General features: G+C 35.9%; 1 protein-coding gene across 7 annotated transcripts in view; it reads left to right on the top strand.

The window, feature by feature from the left end:
• Positions 1 to 21,245, top strand: part of DMD (dystrophin) — a 1,078,552-nt gene that overhangs the window by 406,557 nt on the left and 650,750 nt on the right. For all 7 annotated transcript variants that reach the window (XM_088521823.1, XM_088521851.1, XM_088521829.1 and 4 more), the window contains exons 21-28: positions 3,702 to 3,847; positions 4,795 to 5,007; positions 7,098 to 7,211; positions 8,485 to 8,640; positions 11,819 to 11,989; positions 14,330 to 14,512; positions 17,907 to 18,041; positions 18,629 to 18,778. In XM_088521823.1, the coding sequence (XP_088377949.1) occupies positions 3,702 to 3,847; positions 4,795 to 5,007; positions 7,098 to 7,211; positions 8,485 to 8,640; positions 11,819 to 11,989; positions 14,330 to 14,512; positions 17,907 to 18,041; positions 18,629 to 18,778 (1,268 nt within the window). The remainder of the gene's footprint in view (positions 1 to 3,701; positions 3,848 to 4,794; positions 5,008 to 7,097; positions 7,212 to 8,484; positions 8,641 to 11,818; positions 11,990 to 14,329; positions 14,513 to 17,906; positions 18,042 to 18,628; positions 18,779 to 21,245) is intronic.

Raw genomic sequence — 21,245 nt, 5'->3', positions numbered from 1 at the left:
AATCTTTTTACCTTTTGACAAACATTTGGAGTCTTAGTTTGTAACTTTTCTTAGTCTTTATGTAAAGTTTGAACTGATGACTTGTTTTGACTCTCTCAGAGATGGGATATAAATGACGGTGAGATTTTTATGGTATGTACATTAATTTTACTCTGATCATTGTTTACTTGAGAAAGAAGCATTTGAACTGTAAATGCCATAACTGCAAGTTATTCTTAAGAGTTTAGCAGAGTTGAACTATGATTTAGTAGTATAATATTAATTTCTATTTGGTTTTGAGGGATAAAGTTGGTTGCTAGCTTTCTTTTAATCTACCTTTTGAGATGAAATCTGAGCTATAGGTGAGAAAATAGTATTTTAGTAAGTAGCATAAAGATAATTTATTTTTCCAATGCATACATTTCCTTAGTTTTTTTTTTAAAAAAAAAAAGAAGAAGGAAAAAAAAACACAAGCCATGAGAAATTAACCTGTATTAGATAATATAGGTCACTTTTAACATGCTTTCTCCATGACAAGTTTATAGGTATGGAAAACAAAATCACCTGCAAATTTTTACATCTTTAGAGAAATATATATTTTTATATTAAATCTCATGGAACCAGGAGAAGGCTTTTCTTCGTGATTTCTTTTCAGAGTGAATGAATGGAGAATTAGAAGGGTTAAAGCACTTGCAGAACAACATTGATAATGTATTATATAAGGCTTTTAAAGATTCCACTTTGATAGCTTCTGGTGGAAGAGGTGGTAGAGAAGGAATTCATGCTTCTTACAAGCCCGTCACTACAGGAAAAAAACAAAGGACCTTTCTAAGTGGTGGACTTTGGTTAATAGATTTAAAGATGCAGCAAAATAAGCAAAACTAAAGTTTTAGGGAAAAAAATACATGTTTTTAAACAGTTACAGGTGCTATTGAAGATATTCTTGTTGGAAATGTACATGCAATTCGATCCAGATCATTCATTTAAGAGAATGACTCTACTGAAATGATCCCATAGATTATATTTATGACCTTTCTTCTCCTTTCACAACAATGTGATAAATAATGAGATTTGTCCTGACTATAAAAGATGCACATGAAAGAATATGCAGTGTGATTTAATAGTGGTTGAAGTGATTGTAATCTCATTTCATTCCTGGTTTGGCAAATAATTTTGATTGGGAAGTCAGATGAATAAAACAGGGAAGCTGAGTGGGAAATTGAAGGTACATTCTACTTAGTCTCAAATGTCTTAAATATTTTAGCTTACTAAAATAATTTCCAAATTTAAGCACTTTCAATCTCAAATAAATAAACAACTTCAAATATATTGTCCTGGAAGCTTGCAAAGGTTTTGTTTGTCCCACCAAAATGCTTTTCCTAAGTGTAGAATAGTATTCAGCTGTATCCTACTATTTCACATTAACTTTTTTTTTTTTTCCTTCAGTGACAATTTATACAACCCTGTAATGAGCACAGTGGAGCTATAGCTTGGCTCTAGCTTTCTTATCAATTAAATTTGTCATATAATATAGCAAAATCCATATTAATACACTGTGCTCCGCATGTCACTTCTATCCATAAGCCTCAGTATGATCTAGGAAAGTCTACTATAAAAATAAACATGTCTGTATGTTTTGGTAGCTAGTTTGCATGGAGATTTCAGAGACTGTTAGAGATTTTAGAGATTCTTACTGAATACAGTGAACCCCTAAACGTGTTAATTTTAGCTAGCTAAAATTAGCTGATGTCTAGTCACTGGTATCATATGTAGCAAAAGTAATACAGATACTTCTTACATTTCATCAGAAAATACATTGATGTGTTTGGTTGGAAGTAAAAAAGCTGCTATATTGTCTTTATTATTGTCTATTATTCTTTTACTAAACTTAAAAGTGCTGTTTGAAGCCATTATTTAATAAGCAAATCAGAAAGCCACTGACTAGTTTAAATTAATATTTCTGATCCTACTTCAATTCTTATTTAGTCCTTCAAATAGTGGAGAATGTATTCGTTAAAATTGAAGAAAATATTAGCTACATCTGGTTCTTAATTTATTCTTACTGGGAAACTTTTGGTATCAGAATTTTAGGCAATTCTGTGGAGATTACTGTTAACAGTGAATCTCCTGTTTTTCATCGATTCTGAGATACTCTTTGGTATTTTAGTTATTCTTTTATGTAGTTGCTTGAAGTTGCACACTAGTCCTAAGGTTTATTTTTCATTTAAAAGGAAATTATCACTTGTAAAAGCCAAAGGTTACATCAGAATACTAAACTCCATTTCATATTTTTAAAATAACAGTTGAGTGGTATACTCCCTTATCATGTCTGAGCTATTAAAAATAATATTTCCATTCATTTGGCAGGAGATGTTTAAATGCATGTTCTAAAGTTGGAATTGTTTGGATTAAATGAATCACAAACAATACAAATGTCTCTAAGGGAAGAAAAAAATACTATTTTGATAGACCTGATGATAAGAATAGTGATAAGATGGGAAGTGCCTGTTTTCTGTATTTCCAATGGTTTATCTTATTATTGTTTTCTGGGTGAAGAATATATACCGCAAGGGAAGAAATTCTTGTCCTTCATGGAAGAAAATTCTGTCTCTTGTAACTCACGAGAGCTCTGTTCAGTCAGATTAGTCAAGATATTGAACAGAGGAAGAACTTAGATGAAACTGAATTCAAATAAGTTGGTCCTGCAGAAAATACAAATTTTTTCAAGTAGCATTCAGTTGGTTAACCAAAAAAAAAAAAAAGTTAAAATCAGCAGTACAAGCTACCGAGCACTGTTTTATGAATATGTAAGTTAGTTAGCACTTAAAAACTTTGTTAACTGAATTTGATAAAATTGGGTTTTGGACAGCTAAATTGTTTTTTCAATACATTTACTTCTGAAGCATCACAGACTTATGTAACACTTACCTGTATTTTCCATATTTTTTTATATACCTCCTTAATGTATTGGAAAATGTTTCATTTTCAGCTAGCTATGTTATTTGTACGTTTCTCAATGGCTACAGAGGAAACAATTGTTGAGGGCAGAGGGAGGAAATCCTCTAATGTGTTACGCATGTCAGCACCAGCTGTTGTCTATTTAAGGCAGCTGTAATGCTGGTTTAATGAGCACAGTTCAGTAGAATTCAACTTTAATGTAGAAGAGGGATCCATCTTCTAAACTTTCAACAGATGTCCTAACCAGAGCGTTTCGCTTGAACAGAAACATTAAATACTCAAATATGGGCCATAAAAGAGAATGCTGTTTCCTACTGCAGTTTTGAAATTGGATTTGAGGTTAAATGTGATTGTTTGTCTGTTGATCTCTATATACTTTACAGAATCACAGAATGGTTGAGGTTGGAAGGGACCACTAGAGATCATCTAGTCCAACCCCCCTGTGCAAGCAGGAACGCCTAGACACTTAGATTTAAAGTGATTGTCTAGACCATAGAAGTTGTAGCGTGACCCTAGGTCCAGAGAGCAAAATGATGCACAAATAGTAAAATGGATAAAATGACAGAGATATCATAAATGCTTTGAAAGTTTTCTGCTTCCGTATTTTTTGAAAAATCTGGTCCTAACATCCTGTGCAATCTATTGCAAAATAGCCATTGACTTCAGTAAAGCTACGTCTTTTATAAAACCTCGACAAAAAATGAAGTGACTGAAGTGAAATGAAAGGATTTAATTTATTTCCCTTTTCTTCCCATTGAATGTAGTTTTTGACAGTTTGCCTCCAGCACACTATAAAGAGACAATGGATGCTATACTTTTGTGGATTCAGCAGTCAGAAAGAAAGCTCTCCACACCTCAGGTTACCGTCACCGAATATGAAATCATGGAGCAGAGACTCAGGGAGCTCAAGGTGAGTGTTCAAACTCAATGAAAGAACCTCCTAAAGAAAAAGCATTGAAGCAGGCTATCTGCTCTAAGTCATGAGTCTGTTGATCTTAAATGATTTCTATCCTTTAAGGATTTGACCAACACTGTCAGGAGAGAAAGAATACTTATTTATATGGCACTGTTAAAGAACTGAAAATTATCCTTCAGCATTGAAACTAATTTTGTAAGATACTCAGCCTGTAAAGAAAAAAGCTTTTTTTGTCCTCACGATGTATGAAATATTCCCTTGCATATAGTTCTAGCAGTTAAGTATTAGTTAGTAAGCAGTTAAGTAAGATTTAGCCCATTTTGTTTTCTAATGCTCACATGAAAATATTTATGGTTTGCAGAAAGCAACATGTGCTTTGTCAGATTTTCTGTCAGATTTCCAAGCAGACACAGAAGTGAGACAAGTTTTACCAGTGGGTAGAAAGCTTCTCTGCATTTTAATGCTCTTTTACCATCTGATTGCTAATGACCATGTTCTTTCATCCAATTAGTAGTGACCATGCAGACATAAAAAATAGATTATAAGAAAGCAAAGGATAGATTTAGCAAATCTGGGGATTTGAGTATTGAAAAAGTTTTGACAATAAGTTGTCAAATGTTTGGTACATGAAAACAGTTTTGTATTTATTAAGTTGATTAAGTTTATTCTTTTTTTCCATCTGTAGTCTGATACTGTAGAAAATGTAGTCAGTAGGACCGTAGTAAATTCTTATCTGAAATCATTCTCTGAATTAACAAATATACAGACTTGTTATATTCTCACATAAACTAAAAATTCTATTTTGTGGGAGAAAAAATGTTCTAAAGCACCGAGTAGAATTTGTTATTGAATACTTTAGCAAAGTTGTCATTTGTGAAGTTTGCGAAGTTCAGAATTACATAGGATGTGAATTAGAATTCTCTATGGTTCTTTTGACATAGGCTCTACAATGTTCCCACCAAGAGCAGCAAAAAGGCCTAAACTATCTCAGCACCACTGTGGAAGAGATGTCCAGGAAAGCCCCTGCAGATGTCAGCCAGAAATATCAGTCAGAGGTCGAGGGGATCATTGGCCGATGGAAGAAGTTGTCAGCACAGCTGGTGGAACAGAGCCAGAAACTTGAGGAGCTTATGACTAAATTCCAGCGATTCCAGGTTAGCAAAGTTTTTTTCACCACAAACTACTGTCTGGCTGCTTGTGGCCATGACAGTGAGCACGAAAATAGCCACAGCAAGAAAATAGCCACAGATTGAAATTTCAAAGCAGCACATATATATGAGATTTCTATCTACAAGATGCATTTAAATCAGGAAGAAAGTGTATTAAGATGTTCACTTGGTTTCAGTGAGCCCAAGATTTTACTTTGAATTCTGATTTTGTAGTTGTTTCTAGCCATGCTTATGCAAATGCCAAAACTTAACATTGATTTTTGGTTAACCAGTACACCCAAATACAGCCAAAGTAGTTTTACTGTAGTAGACTTCACTGTCCTTAAAAGGAGAATGTCCTGAACATCATTACCCTCCCCTGTGGAGCATGGATTTTAAAAAGTTGTGTGAGCTATTGTTGAATACAAAATCTTGCCTTTGTATTTATTGCTGGAATAACTGTAATATACAGTAGATATAAAATTCACTGTGTTTTCATCTCCTTGAATGATTACTTATCTTCCTGATACTTGTTCTAGCACTTGTGTTTCATGGAATGTGTCTGGAAGGGATATGATGAAATCAGTGTTGATAGATAAAACACATTTATAGTCCCATTCAAAATGCGAGTCACATATTTGTTCTTTGCTGGTAGCTGGAGACTGATCTTTTTTCAAGTAAAACACCTCAGATCTATTTCTTTTTTGTCATTACTGAACTAGTGAATTAATGTATTAGGTTTTAAAGGCTTTATAATTTTATCACGAAATATGATTCTGAACTATTTTTTCTCAGTGATAATTGAACGCACTGTTGACACTTCAACATAGTTTTGGTAATTGCCATTCTGAACTATAGTGATAATTTTGTGTATTTTTTTTCCATTAGTTCAATTCATTTTCCAGAGCAGCCTGTTGTTATTAAACATATTACCCACATTATGCAAATACTCTCTCTGGTTATCTACCTTGAAATAGTTGTTAAAGCATTTTTGAAAACATTGAGGGCACATCTGTATTCTAATGAACTGTGAGGTTTTTTGTACTTTAATTCAGCACTTCTGCTTATAATATGTGTATATATTTCACTGCTGGTGAAATAGAATTCTATGAACAAATGCTTTATAATTTGCTTTGAAATTATAGCTATTCATCATTTTTATTTTCACATATGCATTTACATGTATGCCTTAAGGTGACATTTTAAGGTAATTTTAACTGTCATTTTTTAAAGGACAGTCTAAACTTCTCATTGACTGTAAGATTAAACAAAAGCTTATGTCACCCAGATTGAGGAAAGCTGGAAATTGTTCTCTTGACAGGCCATCAAATCTCATTCTAGTTTTACTCTACTACCATAGTCTTAGATCAGCCCTGTAATTCTGCCTTGGACTGGTACGTTGCTTATTTGCAAGGACTTGATGTTCAGCTCTTTTTTAATTACAAGAATTAAAGAATATGAGAAGCAAATTACTGATTACAAAGATCCTCATGCTGAAGATGATAACAGAGAATCAGTCTCTCAAATTCTATTTCCATCTCTCTCATTGAGTCATTATATGATTTGAGTTTCTCAAGTGAGTCTTCAGTTTCTGTAGTACTACTTTTTATTTTTAGTGGAGATGGAGCTATTCTGTGATGTGTTCTGGCTGAGATATAGGCAATAAAATACACAACTTCCAAACTGAGCCTGGAAATTAAATAGAAGTCATGAAGCTTTATTGGGTGAGGCTGAGTTAATTGCTAAGTACCGATAGTCTGAAGTTGTAAAAGAAAATGGTAAACACGCATACATGCACACAGCATCTAAACACAGTTGATATTTGGAAGCTGTAAATTTAAGGGGTTGAGAGCTTGCCCATTTCTAGACTCACAGAACTTGGATAAAGCTGATCAGAGGGCAGGCTAAAGAGTGAATGGCAGTCCAAGATAAAATTGGCTTTTGGCTGTTTGTTGTTTGTCTTTTCCAAGTATTTTGAGATAGTTCAATAATCTTAGAATTACATTGAAATGAATTTGAGTCATAGTGCCAGGATGAATTATGCCTTCCCCAGTCAGTTTCCATGTGATGCAACAAAATGTCCTTTTAATATATAGAATGACACTAAAACACTGAAGAAGTGGATGACTGAAGTGGATGTTTTTCTCAAAGAAGAGTGGCCTGCCCTTGGTGATTCAGCAGCACTGGAAAAACAGCTTGAACAGTGTACAGTGAGTGTTGCCTACCTGTTGTTGTTATGTATGGCAGTGATCACTGAATGATCACTGCTCCTAAAAATAGCTTTATATTGCAAGGAGGTTTCCTTCTGCAATGTGCTTAAGCCTCTTTCATTTCCTGGGTCTGAAGGAAAGTTCTATAAAAATTGGAAGACTTGGAAACAGGGAGAAGGCATACCATGCCTGTATCACTGTGTATTTCCAGCAGAAGGAAAACAATAAAAAGAGGGTGGTTGCAGCAAATAATAAGTTAGTAGCCTCTGGAAACTTAGGATATGTGTTTATTTAGTTTATTGAGTTTACCAACACTCCATGTGTATTTATTATATGCTGTGTAATCTGTGCCTGAAGGTCTTTTCGTGCATCTGTTACTCACACGTGATTTACAGGCTCTTCTGACTGTGCCAAAAGAACTTACAGGTGTGGTGAATTATACCCATTTGTCTCACTAAACTTACAAGTTCCAGGATTTTCTCCCAGCAGAGTTTTAAAACATCATGAAGTATTGATATTTCTATCACAAGGTTTACAAATTATTCTGCCTCTCCCAAAAGAGTGTGTAAGTGCAGTGAATCTTGTAACCCATAACAGTCCATAGCTATGTGTCTAAAGGGATTTGCAAGTTCTGTAAATGTTATGGCAGGAGGTGTAATTATTATGAATGATACATATTGACTCTATAGGACTCAGAGTTCCTCAGAGCTTCTCTGTGTTTATGTTAATCCTTATTTAAATAAAAACAAACATTAGTTATAGAAGAGAAATATTAGAGGTGGTGAGGTGGTTTAAGCCCTAGAGTAAGGTGGAACTACCTGAGGGATTAAGTATTATTCAACCACCTGTTTCTCACATCCAAATTCTAATAGCTGGAATTGATCTGAGAATATCACCATTCAGATCATTTTAATGAAACTGTCAGGTCAATTAGGAGCCAAGGGTAATGTCAGCATTGCTAAGTAAAATGGCTTCAAATTGGTTTTGTTGGGATTTTCCTTCACAAATACAGGAAAAACATTTATGCAATACTGTAGAACTATTTAAAACTTTATTGGATAGATTTTGCGTATAAACTTTATCGTATATAGAACCACTTATCATTGCAGGTCCCTTTCTTGTGTTCATCTTCGTGATAAAGTCTGCTAGTTATGTTCACGTAGAGATCTGAACCAAGTACATAACAGAATCTCACATAGAAACGTTTTTATAGGAATGGTATATCTGAAATACTGTATGTGAACGCTGCCTTCCTAATCTGCTATTTCTTTAGGCTTTAGTAAATGATATCCAGACAATCCAACCCAGTTTGAATAGTGTTAATGAGGCTGGGAAGAAAATGAAGAGTGAAGCGGAGCCAGAATTTGCTTCCAGAATAGAGGCAGAACTAAAGGAAGTCAATGTTCAATGGGAACACATTTGCCAACAGGTATCAAGTCTCTTGCTATGACTGATTCTTTTTAAATGGATAAGCAGGTTTCTCATAGGCCAAATTTCTCCTCCTGTGCATATCTAGTATATATGAAATAGTATCTAGACATAGAGCATCTTACACACATCATGACACCAGATGAAAATTCACAAGACACTAAAACAACAGAAAAATCAGAGTTCAATAGTGTGGAATCGTAAATGTGTGCACATGTGCATTTGTATAAATTACACTCTTCAGTGGCCACAGAAATTTGTGGGAATGGGGCATAATTGGAAAGGACGTTTGTTTTATTTTAATTAGGGACGTTTTTAAATAAATTTTTTTTGCAGTTTAAGGAAGCTGAAAATTACTTTTACTATATTGCTGGCATTAGGATTCTTATTCTTTACACTTTATAATCAGTTTAAGGGAAATTTCTTTCAGGTTGTATACTTTCACTTTTATCTACTTGCTCATTCCATTGTCTACTTTTTCTTTTTTTAACATATATTTGCATAATACTATATTACCTTTCTGTGTGTTCTAGTGTTTTCTAAAATTATTATTCTTTGCTAATAAACGACTAGCAATCTTTAAAAACATCTTTATGTATACTTTGAGGCATACCAATCAGGATCAGCTTCCCTAACTTAGGTAAAACTTTTCCTTGGAGAAGCTGTGAAATATTTTATATAGAGAAAACTGAAGTAAAAAACAAGGCAATGATAATTATTGCTTTACTCTAGATTCCTGAAGTGTGTCATTTTTTAAAACAATTTTCTGGCCTTCTTTTGCTTATTACTGCTCATTACCATATTTCTTCCCCTTCACTGTGCTACATATATCTGTTTAAACAACAGAACAAAATTTTCTGATAACTTTGGCGTTTTTTCTAGGAAATATAACTAATCTCATTTCAACTGAAAAAGCAAACACAGAGAGGAAAAGTCTCTTCATTATATTTAAATGAAGAAAAGAAATACGTCCAATTTGATGATTTTGCATGTATAAGCTCTTTGTAGGTTTTTCTTCCATTAATTTGTCAAGCGTCTTTGTGTTTACCTTTTTACCTCTGTTTACCTTTGTGAAATACAGCTCAGCTGTGATATATGTGCTAAATTTTCGAAGTATTCAGTGATCTGTCAGATCTTACCACTGATAACCATGTAACTGACTTTCCTGGCCTTTCACTTGCAAGTGCCATGTTCTGAAGAAATACAGAGTCTGTTACAAAGGTATCCTGCCCCACAGAAATAGTCTTAACTCCATACTCAATAGCCAGAAATAGTGCTGTACTTGTGCTAAGGAGACTTATTGAGAAATGTAAGGGCATATTTAGAAATACCAAATTAAATCAAAAAAGTTGGAACTCAGAAGATATGTAGTACCCATTTTACAGACAGAGAAATGAAGCTGGTATCATATGAATTAATTTACATGTGCAGATTACCTTCCTTGCATTTTTCTGGTAGACATAAATATAGAAAAAAAAATCTTTGAAATCTATAAGGCATTTTGTTGGCCCAGTTCTCCAGTCTTTCCCCATTGGCAAATGTGAAGGTTTTAACTGCACGTTTTTGTAGCATTAATTCCACAGATATCTTTGCACTTTTTCACAGAACTTTCAAGTAAAATCTTGCAAATTTCATGAATTGTAAAGTTCAAGTAAAATTCATGTCTTTTACAATTTTCTTCCAACTAGTAACCTTCCTGTAATAGTTCTAGCCAATATACTGTTAAAATTATTGCTTCTCAGTAACCATTTCTAACACAGATTCTTCAGTAATGACTATTAAAACACACAAAAAAGAGTAAATATAAAAATCAATCTGGTCTGGAGGAGTTTCTTGAAGGGATTTGGAAGAGTCAGGATGGCTTAATATTTATGTAGTTAATATGATTATGAGCCTGGGGCATGCTAACAGTGGGATCTCAGGTACTTTCTAGGGGATGCAAGATTATCCACTCATCTGGTACTGACACTGAGGAAGAGGTAATTTTGCAGGGGCACATGATTCTACCTTTGCACTTGTTGGACATTACTTTCATATTATTACTCAGTTTGCTGTATAGAACAACATTTATTATACTTTATAGTGCTGATATTTGCTGCATCTGCATTTAACATTCAATCCTTAGGGACAGGTAATCAAATCAAAACCAGACAAAAACTAAGACAAGATACTGAGACACAGCTCCTTCTAATGATACTGAAAATAACATTTGCTTAAGTAACAGCAGAGTAGAAGGTATTAGAGTAATATCCATACTGCATATTCAGTTATGAAATATGGCAGCTGTGCAAGTATTGTTTCTGTTTCAAAACTCTGTGTACCATCTAAAGGTAAATTGACCAATGCTGTCATTTATGGACAGCTCTGATAGACTGATTCACAATTCTATATACGGTGATTGGCCAAGGATTTAATTAAAGGCTTTTTCCCCCCGCCCCCACTTCAAGATATGTAGTTTCCTCCAATAGATGGTTCCTTTTAACTACTTCTCTTTAAATTATACACCTTTCTGAGCCCTTAACTCATAGCTTCATTAGCAGAACTAATCTATGCAAATTGTCTGTTTTATTCTCTGACAGGTGATGATTAATGATTAATAAGTCTTCTGTGTTTATAGCCTGTTGCTTCATTACTGGGTGTACTTGCAAGGGTTCCAGTTATTATTTATTTTACATCTTTCTGGATGTTGTTTTCTCAGTTATGTTTCCTAACAAGCTTCACACATGATGTCGAGTCTTGTTCTAGAGTCTTTGAAAACTCATTCTTCAGAGCAATGACTCACTAAAAGCACACTTACAGAGCACTGGAACAGGCTGCCCAGAGAGGTTGTGGAGTCTCCTTCTCTGGAAATCTTCCAAACCCGCTTGGACGCAGTCCTGTGCCACGTGCCCTGGGTGACCCTGCGTGTGCAGCGGGGTTGGACTAGATGACCTCTAGAGGTCCCTTCCAACCCTAACCATTCTGTGATTCTATGATAAAAGAATACATATGTATACATATATGTAATATTTTCTTCACTACTTAGTATTTATAAATATCTAATTACTTGTTATTAATATCTAATTACAGCAGTGTTAATGGTATAGGGTTTTGTTTTGTTTTTGGGCTAAAACATCTTCAAGTTTATGCAGTAGGCTCTTGCTTCACATACTGATTTATGTATTTATTTATTCTGAAAGGCCTACGCTAAGAAGGCAGCTTTAAAAGGTGGTTTGGATAAGACTGTGAGCCTCAGAAAGGATTTGTCGGAGATGCATGAATGGATAACACAAGCTGAGGAAGAATATCTAGAAAGAGATTTTGAGTATAAAACACCTGAAGAATTGCAGAAGGCTGTTGAGGAACTGAAGGTAAAAGACAAACTAGCTCCTTGAAAAACTGTATTTAAAGCTCTTTTTGAAGTGTTCGTTCTAAGGAAATAATCTACTATTTCTTTTTAAAGCAATACCTTTTGGTATCTTCTTGGTAAATCTGAAATGTAGAGCAATGGACGGCTTCAAGTAATTTCTATGCGTAGTACATCAGAAGCATTTACATTACTTCATTGCTAGCTTTTTTTTTTTTTTTTCCCCTCCTTTTCGCTGTATTGGACATTTGCTCTTGTTGCAGCTTTGACATCCATTTCTGTTAAAAATAACTTCCAAGAATCAGTTAGTAGAAGCAGTTAACTGATCGACAATTATTTTATGATGACCCAGAGTGAAAGCACGTGATATTTTACCTTTCTGTTAAAGAGAAAAAGAGAGAAAGAATGATTTAGGATATCAGGATGCATGGTGGTATATACTAAATATGTATGATTTATTGTTATAGTACTTGAATATGTCATTAGTGTCTTCTCTCTCAAGTAAACAGTGTTTCTTTCATGTGGGAGGAACATGGCCTTTGAACGAAAAAAATTGTTTGTGTACAAATATGCTCTTGCTTAGCCACCAGATATGGACTTGATTTTTATTTTCTTGGTGAATTCTTTGGCCTGTACTCTTCAGTAAAACAGATTATATGGTCTTAATTACCCATCCAACCCTTCATTATCCAGAGGGTTTTGTCAGTGTTGGGGAGTAGCTGCCCCTGCAATGGATGACCTCTTTATTTACTTATAGAAAAGGCTTGATGTCAGTTCTATGTAATATATGGAAATAAATAGAACAAGTTGGGTTCACAAATGAGACAAATATGATATTAAAATGAATATTTGGTGTAGAAGTACAATTCTTGTTTAGGAATCACACAACAATCTCAAATTTATACCTTGCATGGCATAAAAAAAAAAATAAAGTAGATTAAGTATATAGTTTTAGACACAATCCCCATTAAGGATTTCTGAGTAAAATTTTTGTACTTCCAGTGTAAGCACAGGATGTTCAAATTATGACAGCTGGACTTCTGCAGATAACCAAGTCCATTTGTTAAGCATGCCTAAACATGTTCCTGATGGTCCTTTTCCCAGAAGGCTTGCAGCTTTCTCTCCTCTTGCACCATAGCGAAAAACTGGACCCCACTTTTTTTTCACTCTATGACCTATTTCTTCCCACAGCCAGGAAAGAGGATAGCCATGAACAGGCTAGCAAGCTCTGTCCGTCAATGATAGCCTGATTCCATATATTGTGGTTTGTGGTTGTTTCTCAGACCCAGATGTGAAGGAGGTAGCAGGGAACAAGGGTTTTTTTTTAGTGTGTTTGGCCCAGAGACTTCTCCTTCCTAACTTCTGTCAAACCCAGTACATAGTGAGGAAACTATGTGTATCAGCACTGTATTTTAATACTAATGGGATTCCAGATATACACACTGTCCCATTGCAAGCAGCCAGAGGAAACCATAGTGGATATGAAAACCTTATATCTTAGTAATGAAATAGCATAACTAAGGAGAAGAGCAAAAGGTGCGGGAAGGAAATCGGCAGATGAATTTGAATGGGAATGGAAAATGGGGTTCTCCATTTCTGGAAGTTCTGTGCTGTTTTTCCTTCTATACTAGGAAAAGATCTAATAAAAGGCCTTCAGGAAGACAACTACATACAGACCTTATTCTTCTGTAATTCCCATTAAGATTAATTTACAAGGTTGTAAAAGTACTTGAATCCTGGATACAATACTTTTTTTGTTTTTTTTTTCCTTACACTAGCAAGTCTTCCCTGCCTGTGATTTTCCCATATCTATAAAAGCAAAGAATGAAATCAGCTTTAATGATGTGTTAAATGTGTAAAATATACACTGGAGGAACATGATTTTCTGTTTCTCCTTAGAGGCAAGTTAATGACAGTATCAAGGAGAGGAAAATCAGGCAGAAATATATTTTTTTTTATTTTCAGTATTGCTGCTTATGATTATTCCTTTAGATCCAGCTAACTAAAATAATAACACAAAAGATTTTTTTTTTTTACCAGCAGTAAAGTATTATATAAAAGATATTAGGAGCACTTTCTTGACAAAAATCACTGTAATATTCTAGTATTCTGAGAACTTCAGAAAACAAAATAATTGTGGAAAGATCTTAAATTACATTTAGCATTATGTGTTGCCTCCAAAATGAAAAGGAAAGAGAAAAACATTATTGATGCATTCAATATTACATTGCAAGGCATGGTAATTAATTCTTTTTGTTTTTCCTTCTAGGGTAAAGATCTGATGTAGTTCTTTGAAATCTATTTGCTTTTCAAAAACTGCACCTTTTTTTTTTTTTTTCTCCAGAGAGCAAAGGAAGAGGCCTTACAAAAAGAAGTGAAAGTGAAGCTTATTACTGATTCTGTGAACAATTTTATAGCAAAGGCTCCACCTGCCGCTCATGAGGCTTTGAAAAAGGAGCTTCATGATCTAATTACTAACTACCAGCGACTCTGCAGCAGACTGAATGGAAAGTGCAAAACTTTGGAGGTTGGTTATCTTGTCAGTCCTTATATTTATAGCCATTCTAATTGTGGAAATAAGTTAGGAAAAAAGGCAGATTATCATGAGTAGCACAGAACTATCCTCACCTAATAAACTATGTACCAAATACCATCTGCTTTGAGCAACAGAACTAGATCTTACTGAGAATCGTGTGTGGGAGAAACTAATTAGAGAGAAGCCTCAGGCATGATTTTTAGATGGGAAACATCAGAGGCTGCCTGAGGTGCCTACTGCTTCTGAGATTAAACATCATCCCATGATGTTGCCTTCAACAGCTCCTTGAAACTTCTGGCTGCCATGGCTGAGGATCTTGAATAAACAGCCCTAGAACTGGACCTGTGATATACTTTCAGCATGAGAACAGCCATACTGGCAAGCTAAATACGCTCATGCATTTTGAGCTGGCTGTGCCATTTTGGCTGGCTCTGTTTATAGATTCTCGCCCAGGGCTGTTTTCATATTGCAGGGTTATCACATTGAATTAGGTTGTACTTTGTGAGGTTAACTAATCTGTGGTACTTAACTTTGTGGAGGATAATGATAGACTTGGGGGAAAATTTATCTCCTCCAAATTTAGATGTAGAAAGTTAAGTTTCTACCCTAAGCTGGCAATTTAGGTTTCATCTAGTCACTGGAGTAGGAAAATTGTGTGTAGAAGGTAATTCATCATGGTGATCAGAAGACAAGTACCGTTTGATGGTTCTTGTTATTCTGTGGCAATATCCCTTTGAACCTCCTTTTAGACTAGATATCTACATTTTGTATGACCCAACCAGAGCTGCATAGAGTCTCATACCTCTCAATAAAATTGTTTAAATTGCAGTTAAAAATAAAAAGATTATTTGTGGACAGTTAAAACACTTTGCTTATGTCTAGAACCCCCTTTCTTTCTACTCATTGAACTATCAGGCAAGCTGGCAAGGGACGTTAAAAATAACAAAAAAAAATTCTTCAAATACATTAACAGCAAAAGGAAAATCAGGGAAAACGTGGGTCCGCTGGCGCATGGGATGGGCACCCTGGTTACAAATAACACAGAAAAAGCAGAGTTGCTCAATGCCTTGGTGTTTACCAAGGGCAGCCCTTTAGAGCCCTAGGCCCTAGGGACAAGAGGAGAAGCTGGTGGAGAGGAAGACTTGCCCTGGGTAGAGGAAGATTGGGTCAGAGAGCACCTAAGGAACCTCGATACCCACAAATCCATGGGCCCTGATGGGATGCACCCCAGAGTGCTGCGTGAGCTGGCAGATGCCATAGCTAAGCCACTCTCCATCATCTTTGAAAGATCCTGGAGAGGTGCCTTTGAAAGATCCTGGGAGGTGCCGGAAGACTGGAAGAAGGCCAATGTCACGCCAGTCTTCAAAAAAGGCAAGAAGGAGGACCCAGGCAACTACAGGCCAGTCAGCCTCACCTCCGTCCCCGGAAAAGTGATGGAACGGCTCATACTGGCCGTTGTCTCCAAGCACATGGAGGACAAGAAGGTGCTCAAGAGTAGTCAGCATGGATTCACCAAGGGGAAATCTTGCCTGACTAACCTGATAGCCTTCTATGATGAAATGACCGGCTGGATAGACGAGGGGAGAGCGGTGGATGTCGTCTATCTCGACTTCACCAAGGCTTTTGACACCGTCCCTCACAACATCCTCCTGGGCAAGCTCCGGAAGTGTGGGATAGATGAGTGGACAGTGAGATGGATTAGGAACTGGCTGGATGGCAGGGCCCAGAGAGTGGTGATCAGCGGTGCAGAGTCTAGTTGGAGGCCTGTAGCTAGCGGGGTCCCCCAGGGGTCAGTCCTTGGTCCAGTCCTGTTCAATTTATTCATCAATGACCTGGATGAAGGCACAGAGTGCTCCCTCAGCAAGTTTGCTGATGATACCAATCTGGGAGGAGTAGCCGATACCCCAGAGGGCTGCGCTGCCATCCAGAGGGACCTGGACAGACTGGACAACTGGGCGGTGAAAAACCTCATGCAATTCAACAAGGCCAAGTGCAAGGTTCTGCACCTGGGGAGGAATAACCCCAGACACCAGTACAGGCTGGGGACCGACCTTCTGGAGAGCAGCTCTGCGGAGAAAGACCTGGGTGTCATGATGGATGACAAGTTGACCATGAGGCAGCAGTGTGCCCTCGTGGCCAAGAAGGCCAATGGGATCCTGGGGTGCATTAAGAAGAGCGTCTCCAGCAGGTCGAGGGAGGTGATCCTGCCCCTCCACTCAGCCCTGGTGAGGCCGCATCTGGAGTATTGTGTCCAGTTCTGGGCTCCACAGTACAAGAGGGATGTGGAGCTTCTGGAGAGGGTCCAGCGCAGGGCCACAAGGATGATCAGGGGCCTGGAACATCTGCCCTATGAGGAGAGGCTGAGGGAGCTGGGCCTGTTCAGCCTGGAGAAGAGAAGGCTGAGAGGGGATCTAATCAGTGTCTATAAGTACCTCAAGGGAGGGAGTGCAGAGGACGGTGATGGTCTCTTTTCAGTGGTGGCCACTGATAGGACTAGAGGAAATGGCCGGAAACTGAAACACCAAAAATTCCATAGGAACTTAAGGAAAAAATTCTTAACAGTGAGGGTGACAGAGCCCTGGAACAGGCTGCCCAGAGAGGTTGTGGAGTCTCCTTCTCTGGAGATCTTCAAAACCCGCTTGGATGCAGTCCTGTTCCACGTGCTCTAGGTGTCCCTGCGTATGCAGGGGGGTTGGACTAGATGATCTCTAGAGGTCCCTTCCAACCCTAAGCATTCTATGATTCTATGATTCTATGATCTTCAGATGCTGTAATATAGCAAGTACTTTTTTTCATTTTCAGGCAATAAGAATGAAATTTACAGCATTATGTTTTCTACTTTTGTATTTTAGTGGTCTATAAATTGCACTAAATGTGGTTTAGAATTAATTTCTATGTATATTTTAGTCAAAATTATTAAAAATTGTGTTTTCAGACATTTTATGAATCAATATTTTAAGTAATTATCATACAGGTTATATAAGCAGTTTAAGTCCATCTTCTAATAAAAACATAAACCCCTCACATGTATCTTTGAAAATCTGAAAATTTGTATGTGCATATCTTACAAGCAATTTTACTCCAAAGGACATAAAAAAAAGAAAAGTGGAAACATCATGAATCAGAAAAGATTGAAATTGTGTTTAGGAGCAGAGTTCTTTGGGTTTTTTTTAATGTCAAAAGATTTTGGTTGTGTATTGTATTTATATGAAATCCATAAATACTAATGAATTCTGGGGGGAAAAAAATAACCATATAGAACTGTTACCATGTGAGATCATGGGATGAGGTATATCATCTTTTCAATGTTGTAATGAGGGAAAGTTAGCTATGAGTTTTTCAGTCTCAATATCTGCTTTTTTGTTTGTTTTTCTTTTTCCATCAGGAGGTATGGGCATGTTGGCGTGAACTGTTGTCTTATTTGGATGCAGAAAATAAATGGTTGAATGAGATGGAGCTGAAACTCAAGGCAACTGAAAATATCCAAGGAGGTGCAGAAGAGATTTCTGAGTCGCTGGATGTAAGTGCTGACTTATATGGTATAAAATCAGATGCATTGATAAATTGTTAATCTACTTTCAGTCAAAACAAAAACAGTCAAAACGGTGAGATTTTTTCAGTCAAAACAGTGAGATTTCATCCTAGCATGGCAACTTGCTTTTGTTTACTTTATCGATGGATTGCTTTGAATTTGTAGAAATTAACATAATACTTTTAGTGGCTCGAAATGCTAAATGTTACATTGATAATGCATTTCTGATCTTGGGTTTCATTCTTCAACATACTTTTTTTTTCAAAATTTTCATTTTTAAGTACACAACTTTTCCAACTGAACTCATTGGGTATAGTCGACATACTTAAGATCAAGCACCCAATTTATTGCTTTGTAAAATATCATACTTGGATTTTTATTAATGATTAGTGCAGAACATCTGTTGACCAAAATAGAATGTTGATATTTTCACCTTCTATCTCTCTCTCATTCTCTGTCCCTCCCCTTTTACTGTGCCTGAAATGTGAAGTTTCCTACTTATATTTTGAAGATAAATTTCATTGCTCTTTAGAATTTTCTGTTCAGTCAGCAAACTTTTTTTTTCCTTGTTTCAGTCTTTGGAAAGTTTAATGAGACATCCAGATGATAATCGCAATCAGATTCGGGAACTGGCCCAGACTTTAACTGATGGTGGAATATTGGATGAATTGATCAATGACAAATTGGAGAAATTCAATACTAGATGGGAAGAAGTACAGCAGGAGGTATTTATAATAATTATAATAATTGACCTTTCCTCTCATTCAACTGAGTTGAGAGTTTAGCACCTCGTACCTTTGGTGTAGTTCCTAAGCCTGTGTTTGTGCACTGCTTATTTTAGAAGTGGAACAGTTGCATAGGTAATCCTGACATTCCAAAATTCAATTGATCTTCTTTGAAAAACACATTTGGTAGATTTAATGTTTAATTGTCATATTCAGAATTTCTTATTCTACCAAAACTCCTTTTGAGAACAAACCAAAATTTGAAAATTAAATGTCAAGAGTTATGTGCTCTTAAAAGTATATTATCTGCTGAAAAAATTAGTAAAGAAGGCTTTTTTAAAGAGACTTCAATATAAAGCCATGTTTAACACAAGGAAAGTGAAATCTAGCAATATGAGAACACATAATTTTTCTTCTTGAGGTTGGAAAAACTTTTTTCATTGTTGCTCCAGGCTTGATGAAGAAAAATTAACCTACTCTTTGAAAGATCCTGCTAATGAGACAATATACTAAATCAGTTCAAAACTGAAATATTTATGACTTTATCTAATATGCTTATATGTGTACTTTTATAAATGGGTATGTTTGTGTGTAATGACAGGACCAAATGAAATTCACTAAAGAATTTTAAGATAACCAAAGGATGAAATGGTTGAACTACTAGTAATCTACTACAAAGCAGTAGAGAAGGAGCAAAGATTAGGACAGCTGCTAAAGAAATGCAGAACATCCTTACAGGACAGAGTAACTAGGCAGTTAAGCTGGAGATGAAATTCATTGTGAAAACATGAAAAGGTGATAACTCATGGAGGACAGTCAGCCCTGATTCTTATCTGAAATTAAAGCTTTTAAGCTGAATGTTAGTACTTGGAAAGAAGATCTTGGTCCTATGAAGAAATATATCAGAAAGATATCAATTTATTAGAAAAAGAGCTGAAGAAGAAAACAGAGACCATCATAATAATGACATACATCCGTGGTTTGCCCACATTTCAGATATTGTATGCAGTTCAGTGCTCCCATTTAAAATATAATTGAGTAAAAGAGTTTTAAAGGTGTTCAAAGACAAATGAAAGTTATGCCATTTCCATGGCAAAGCAGTACCCAAATAAAGGTTTGGGAAAGTGATTGTGAAGAAATCTGCTTGCAACAATAACTTTTTTTTTTTTTGCTTCTTTTTGATGGTTGTGTTGTAGCTGTATTTATGAAGAGAGGAAGCAAAGAGCTACTAAAAGTCAAGACTTTAGACTTCAAATGTTCTAAATTTAAATTTGCAGGATGGCAAGAGAGAGAAGATGGTTCCTTTTAATAATTACCAGACAGTTGATCTGGTTCAGTGAGGGCATTTGTGTAGTTCCATATTGCTAGACAGTATCCTAAGAGAAAACCAGATAAACTTTTTGTTTACTTTTTTTCAAATTATTTTGTATGGATATCCGACTTCTGTTTGAATGCAGGTAAGTTTCCTAGAATTCTGCTGGTTATTATCAGATATATTTCATGACTTGGTACAGAAAACTAGGAACACGCAGAGGGTGTTCTGTGTATGGAAACATAACTTTCAAATAATCTTGCTGCTTGATGGAAGAATAATACTCTTTCTTCATGGAAGAATAATACTCTTTCTTCACAACAACAGGCACTAAATCAGTTTTTGTATCAACTGCAGGAGTTAAATAGGAGGGGGAGCCAGAATCTCATGATGTGTCATAGCATCTGTAGTGTGAAATACCAACCAGATTCCTGCAGAAGGTTTTGATGAACATGTAAGCAAATATATTAGAATATACTGCTTTCCAATTTAATTTAAATGAGGATGACAAATGGGATAAAAAAAAGCTACACTCTTCTTGGAGAGCTAGAAGATCTGAAATTTAGTCATAGAAATTAACTGTGAGGTCTCTATGTGAATGCAAGAGGTGCAAACAAACTGTTGGAATCGCAGGTGACTTTGTTGCACTTCTTGATCTTATGATTCCTCTTGGAATGTTTTATTAACTGTTTCACTGAATTCTTGCATACTTTGTTTCATACATTTTCTGTGCTGTTTGTGTAGACTTATTGAAATCCAAATAGCATGCATTCTCCTCACATAAGAATGCATTGCAGGTACAGAATAACATTATGCAGCTTGTGCTCAAGGTCACTTCTTCAGGCTGGCTAATAGACTATCCTAATGCGGTTAAGTTATTTATTTTTATTTGAATAATTATGCAGGTAATTACCAAGACGATAAGGTCATCTCTCAGTAATTAGACAGTATGACTGAGACAAAAAAAAAAATGCCAAGATAGTTTTGACTATCTTAACAGACCTCATTTTATAAAATGTTAATCTGAGGCTAATTAATGGATGCACTCCTGCAGTAAGTATACCCTGTAGTCAAAATGCTGTGTTTTAGGAAATTTTCTTTCCATAGCACAAATACTGAATACTGTTTGAAAAACAGAACTCTGCTTGTATTTAA

Source organism: Tinamus guttatus, unplaced genomic scaffold, assembly GCF_059628265.1.
Source record: "Tinamus guttatus ecotype Peru unplaced genomic scaffold, ASM5962826v1 Tinamus_guttatus_pri_ptg000008l, whole genome shotgun sequence".
Classification (NCBI taxonomy): domain Eukaryota; kingdom Metazoa; phylum Chordata; class Aves; order Tinamiformes; family Tinamidae; genus Tinamus; species Tinamus guttatus.
The sequence above is the reverse complement of the archived record's forward strand: the minus strand, read 5'-3'. Positions and strand labels throughout refer to the sequence as shown.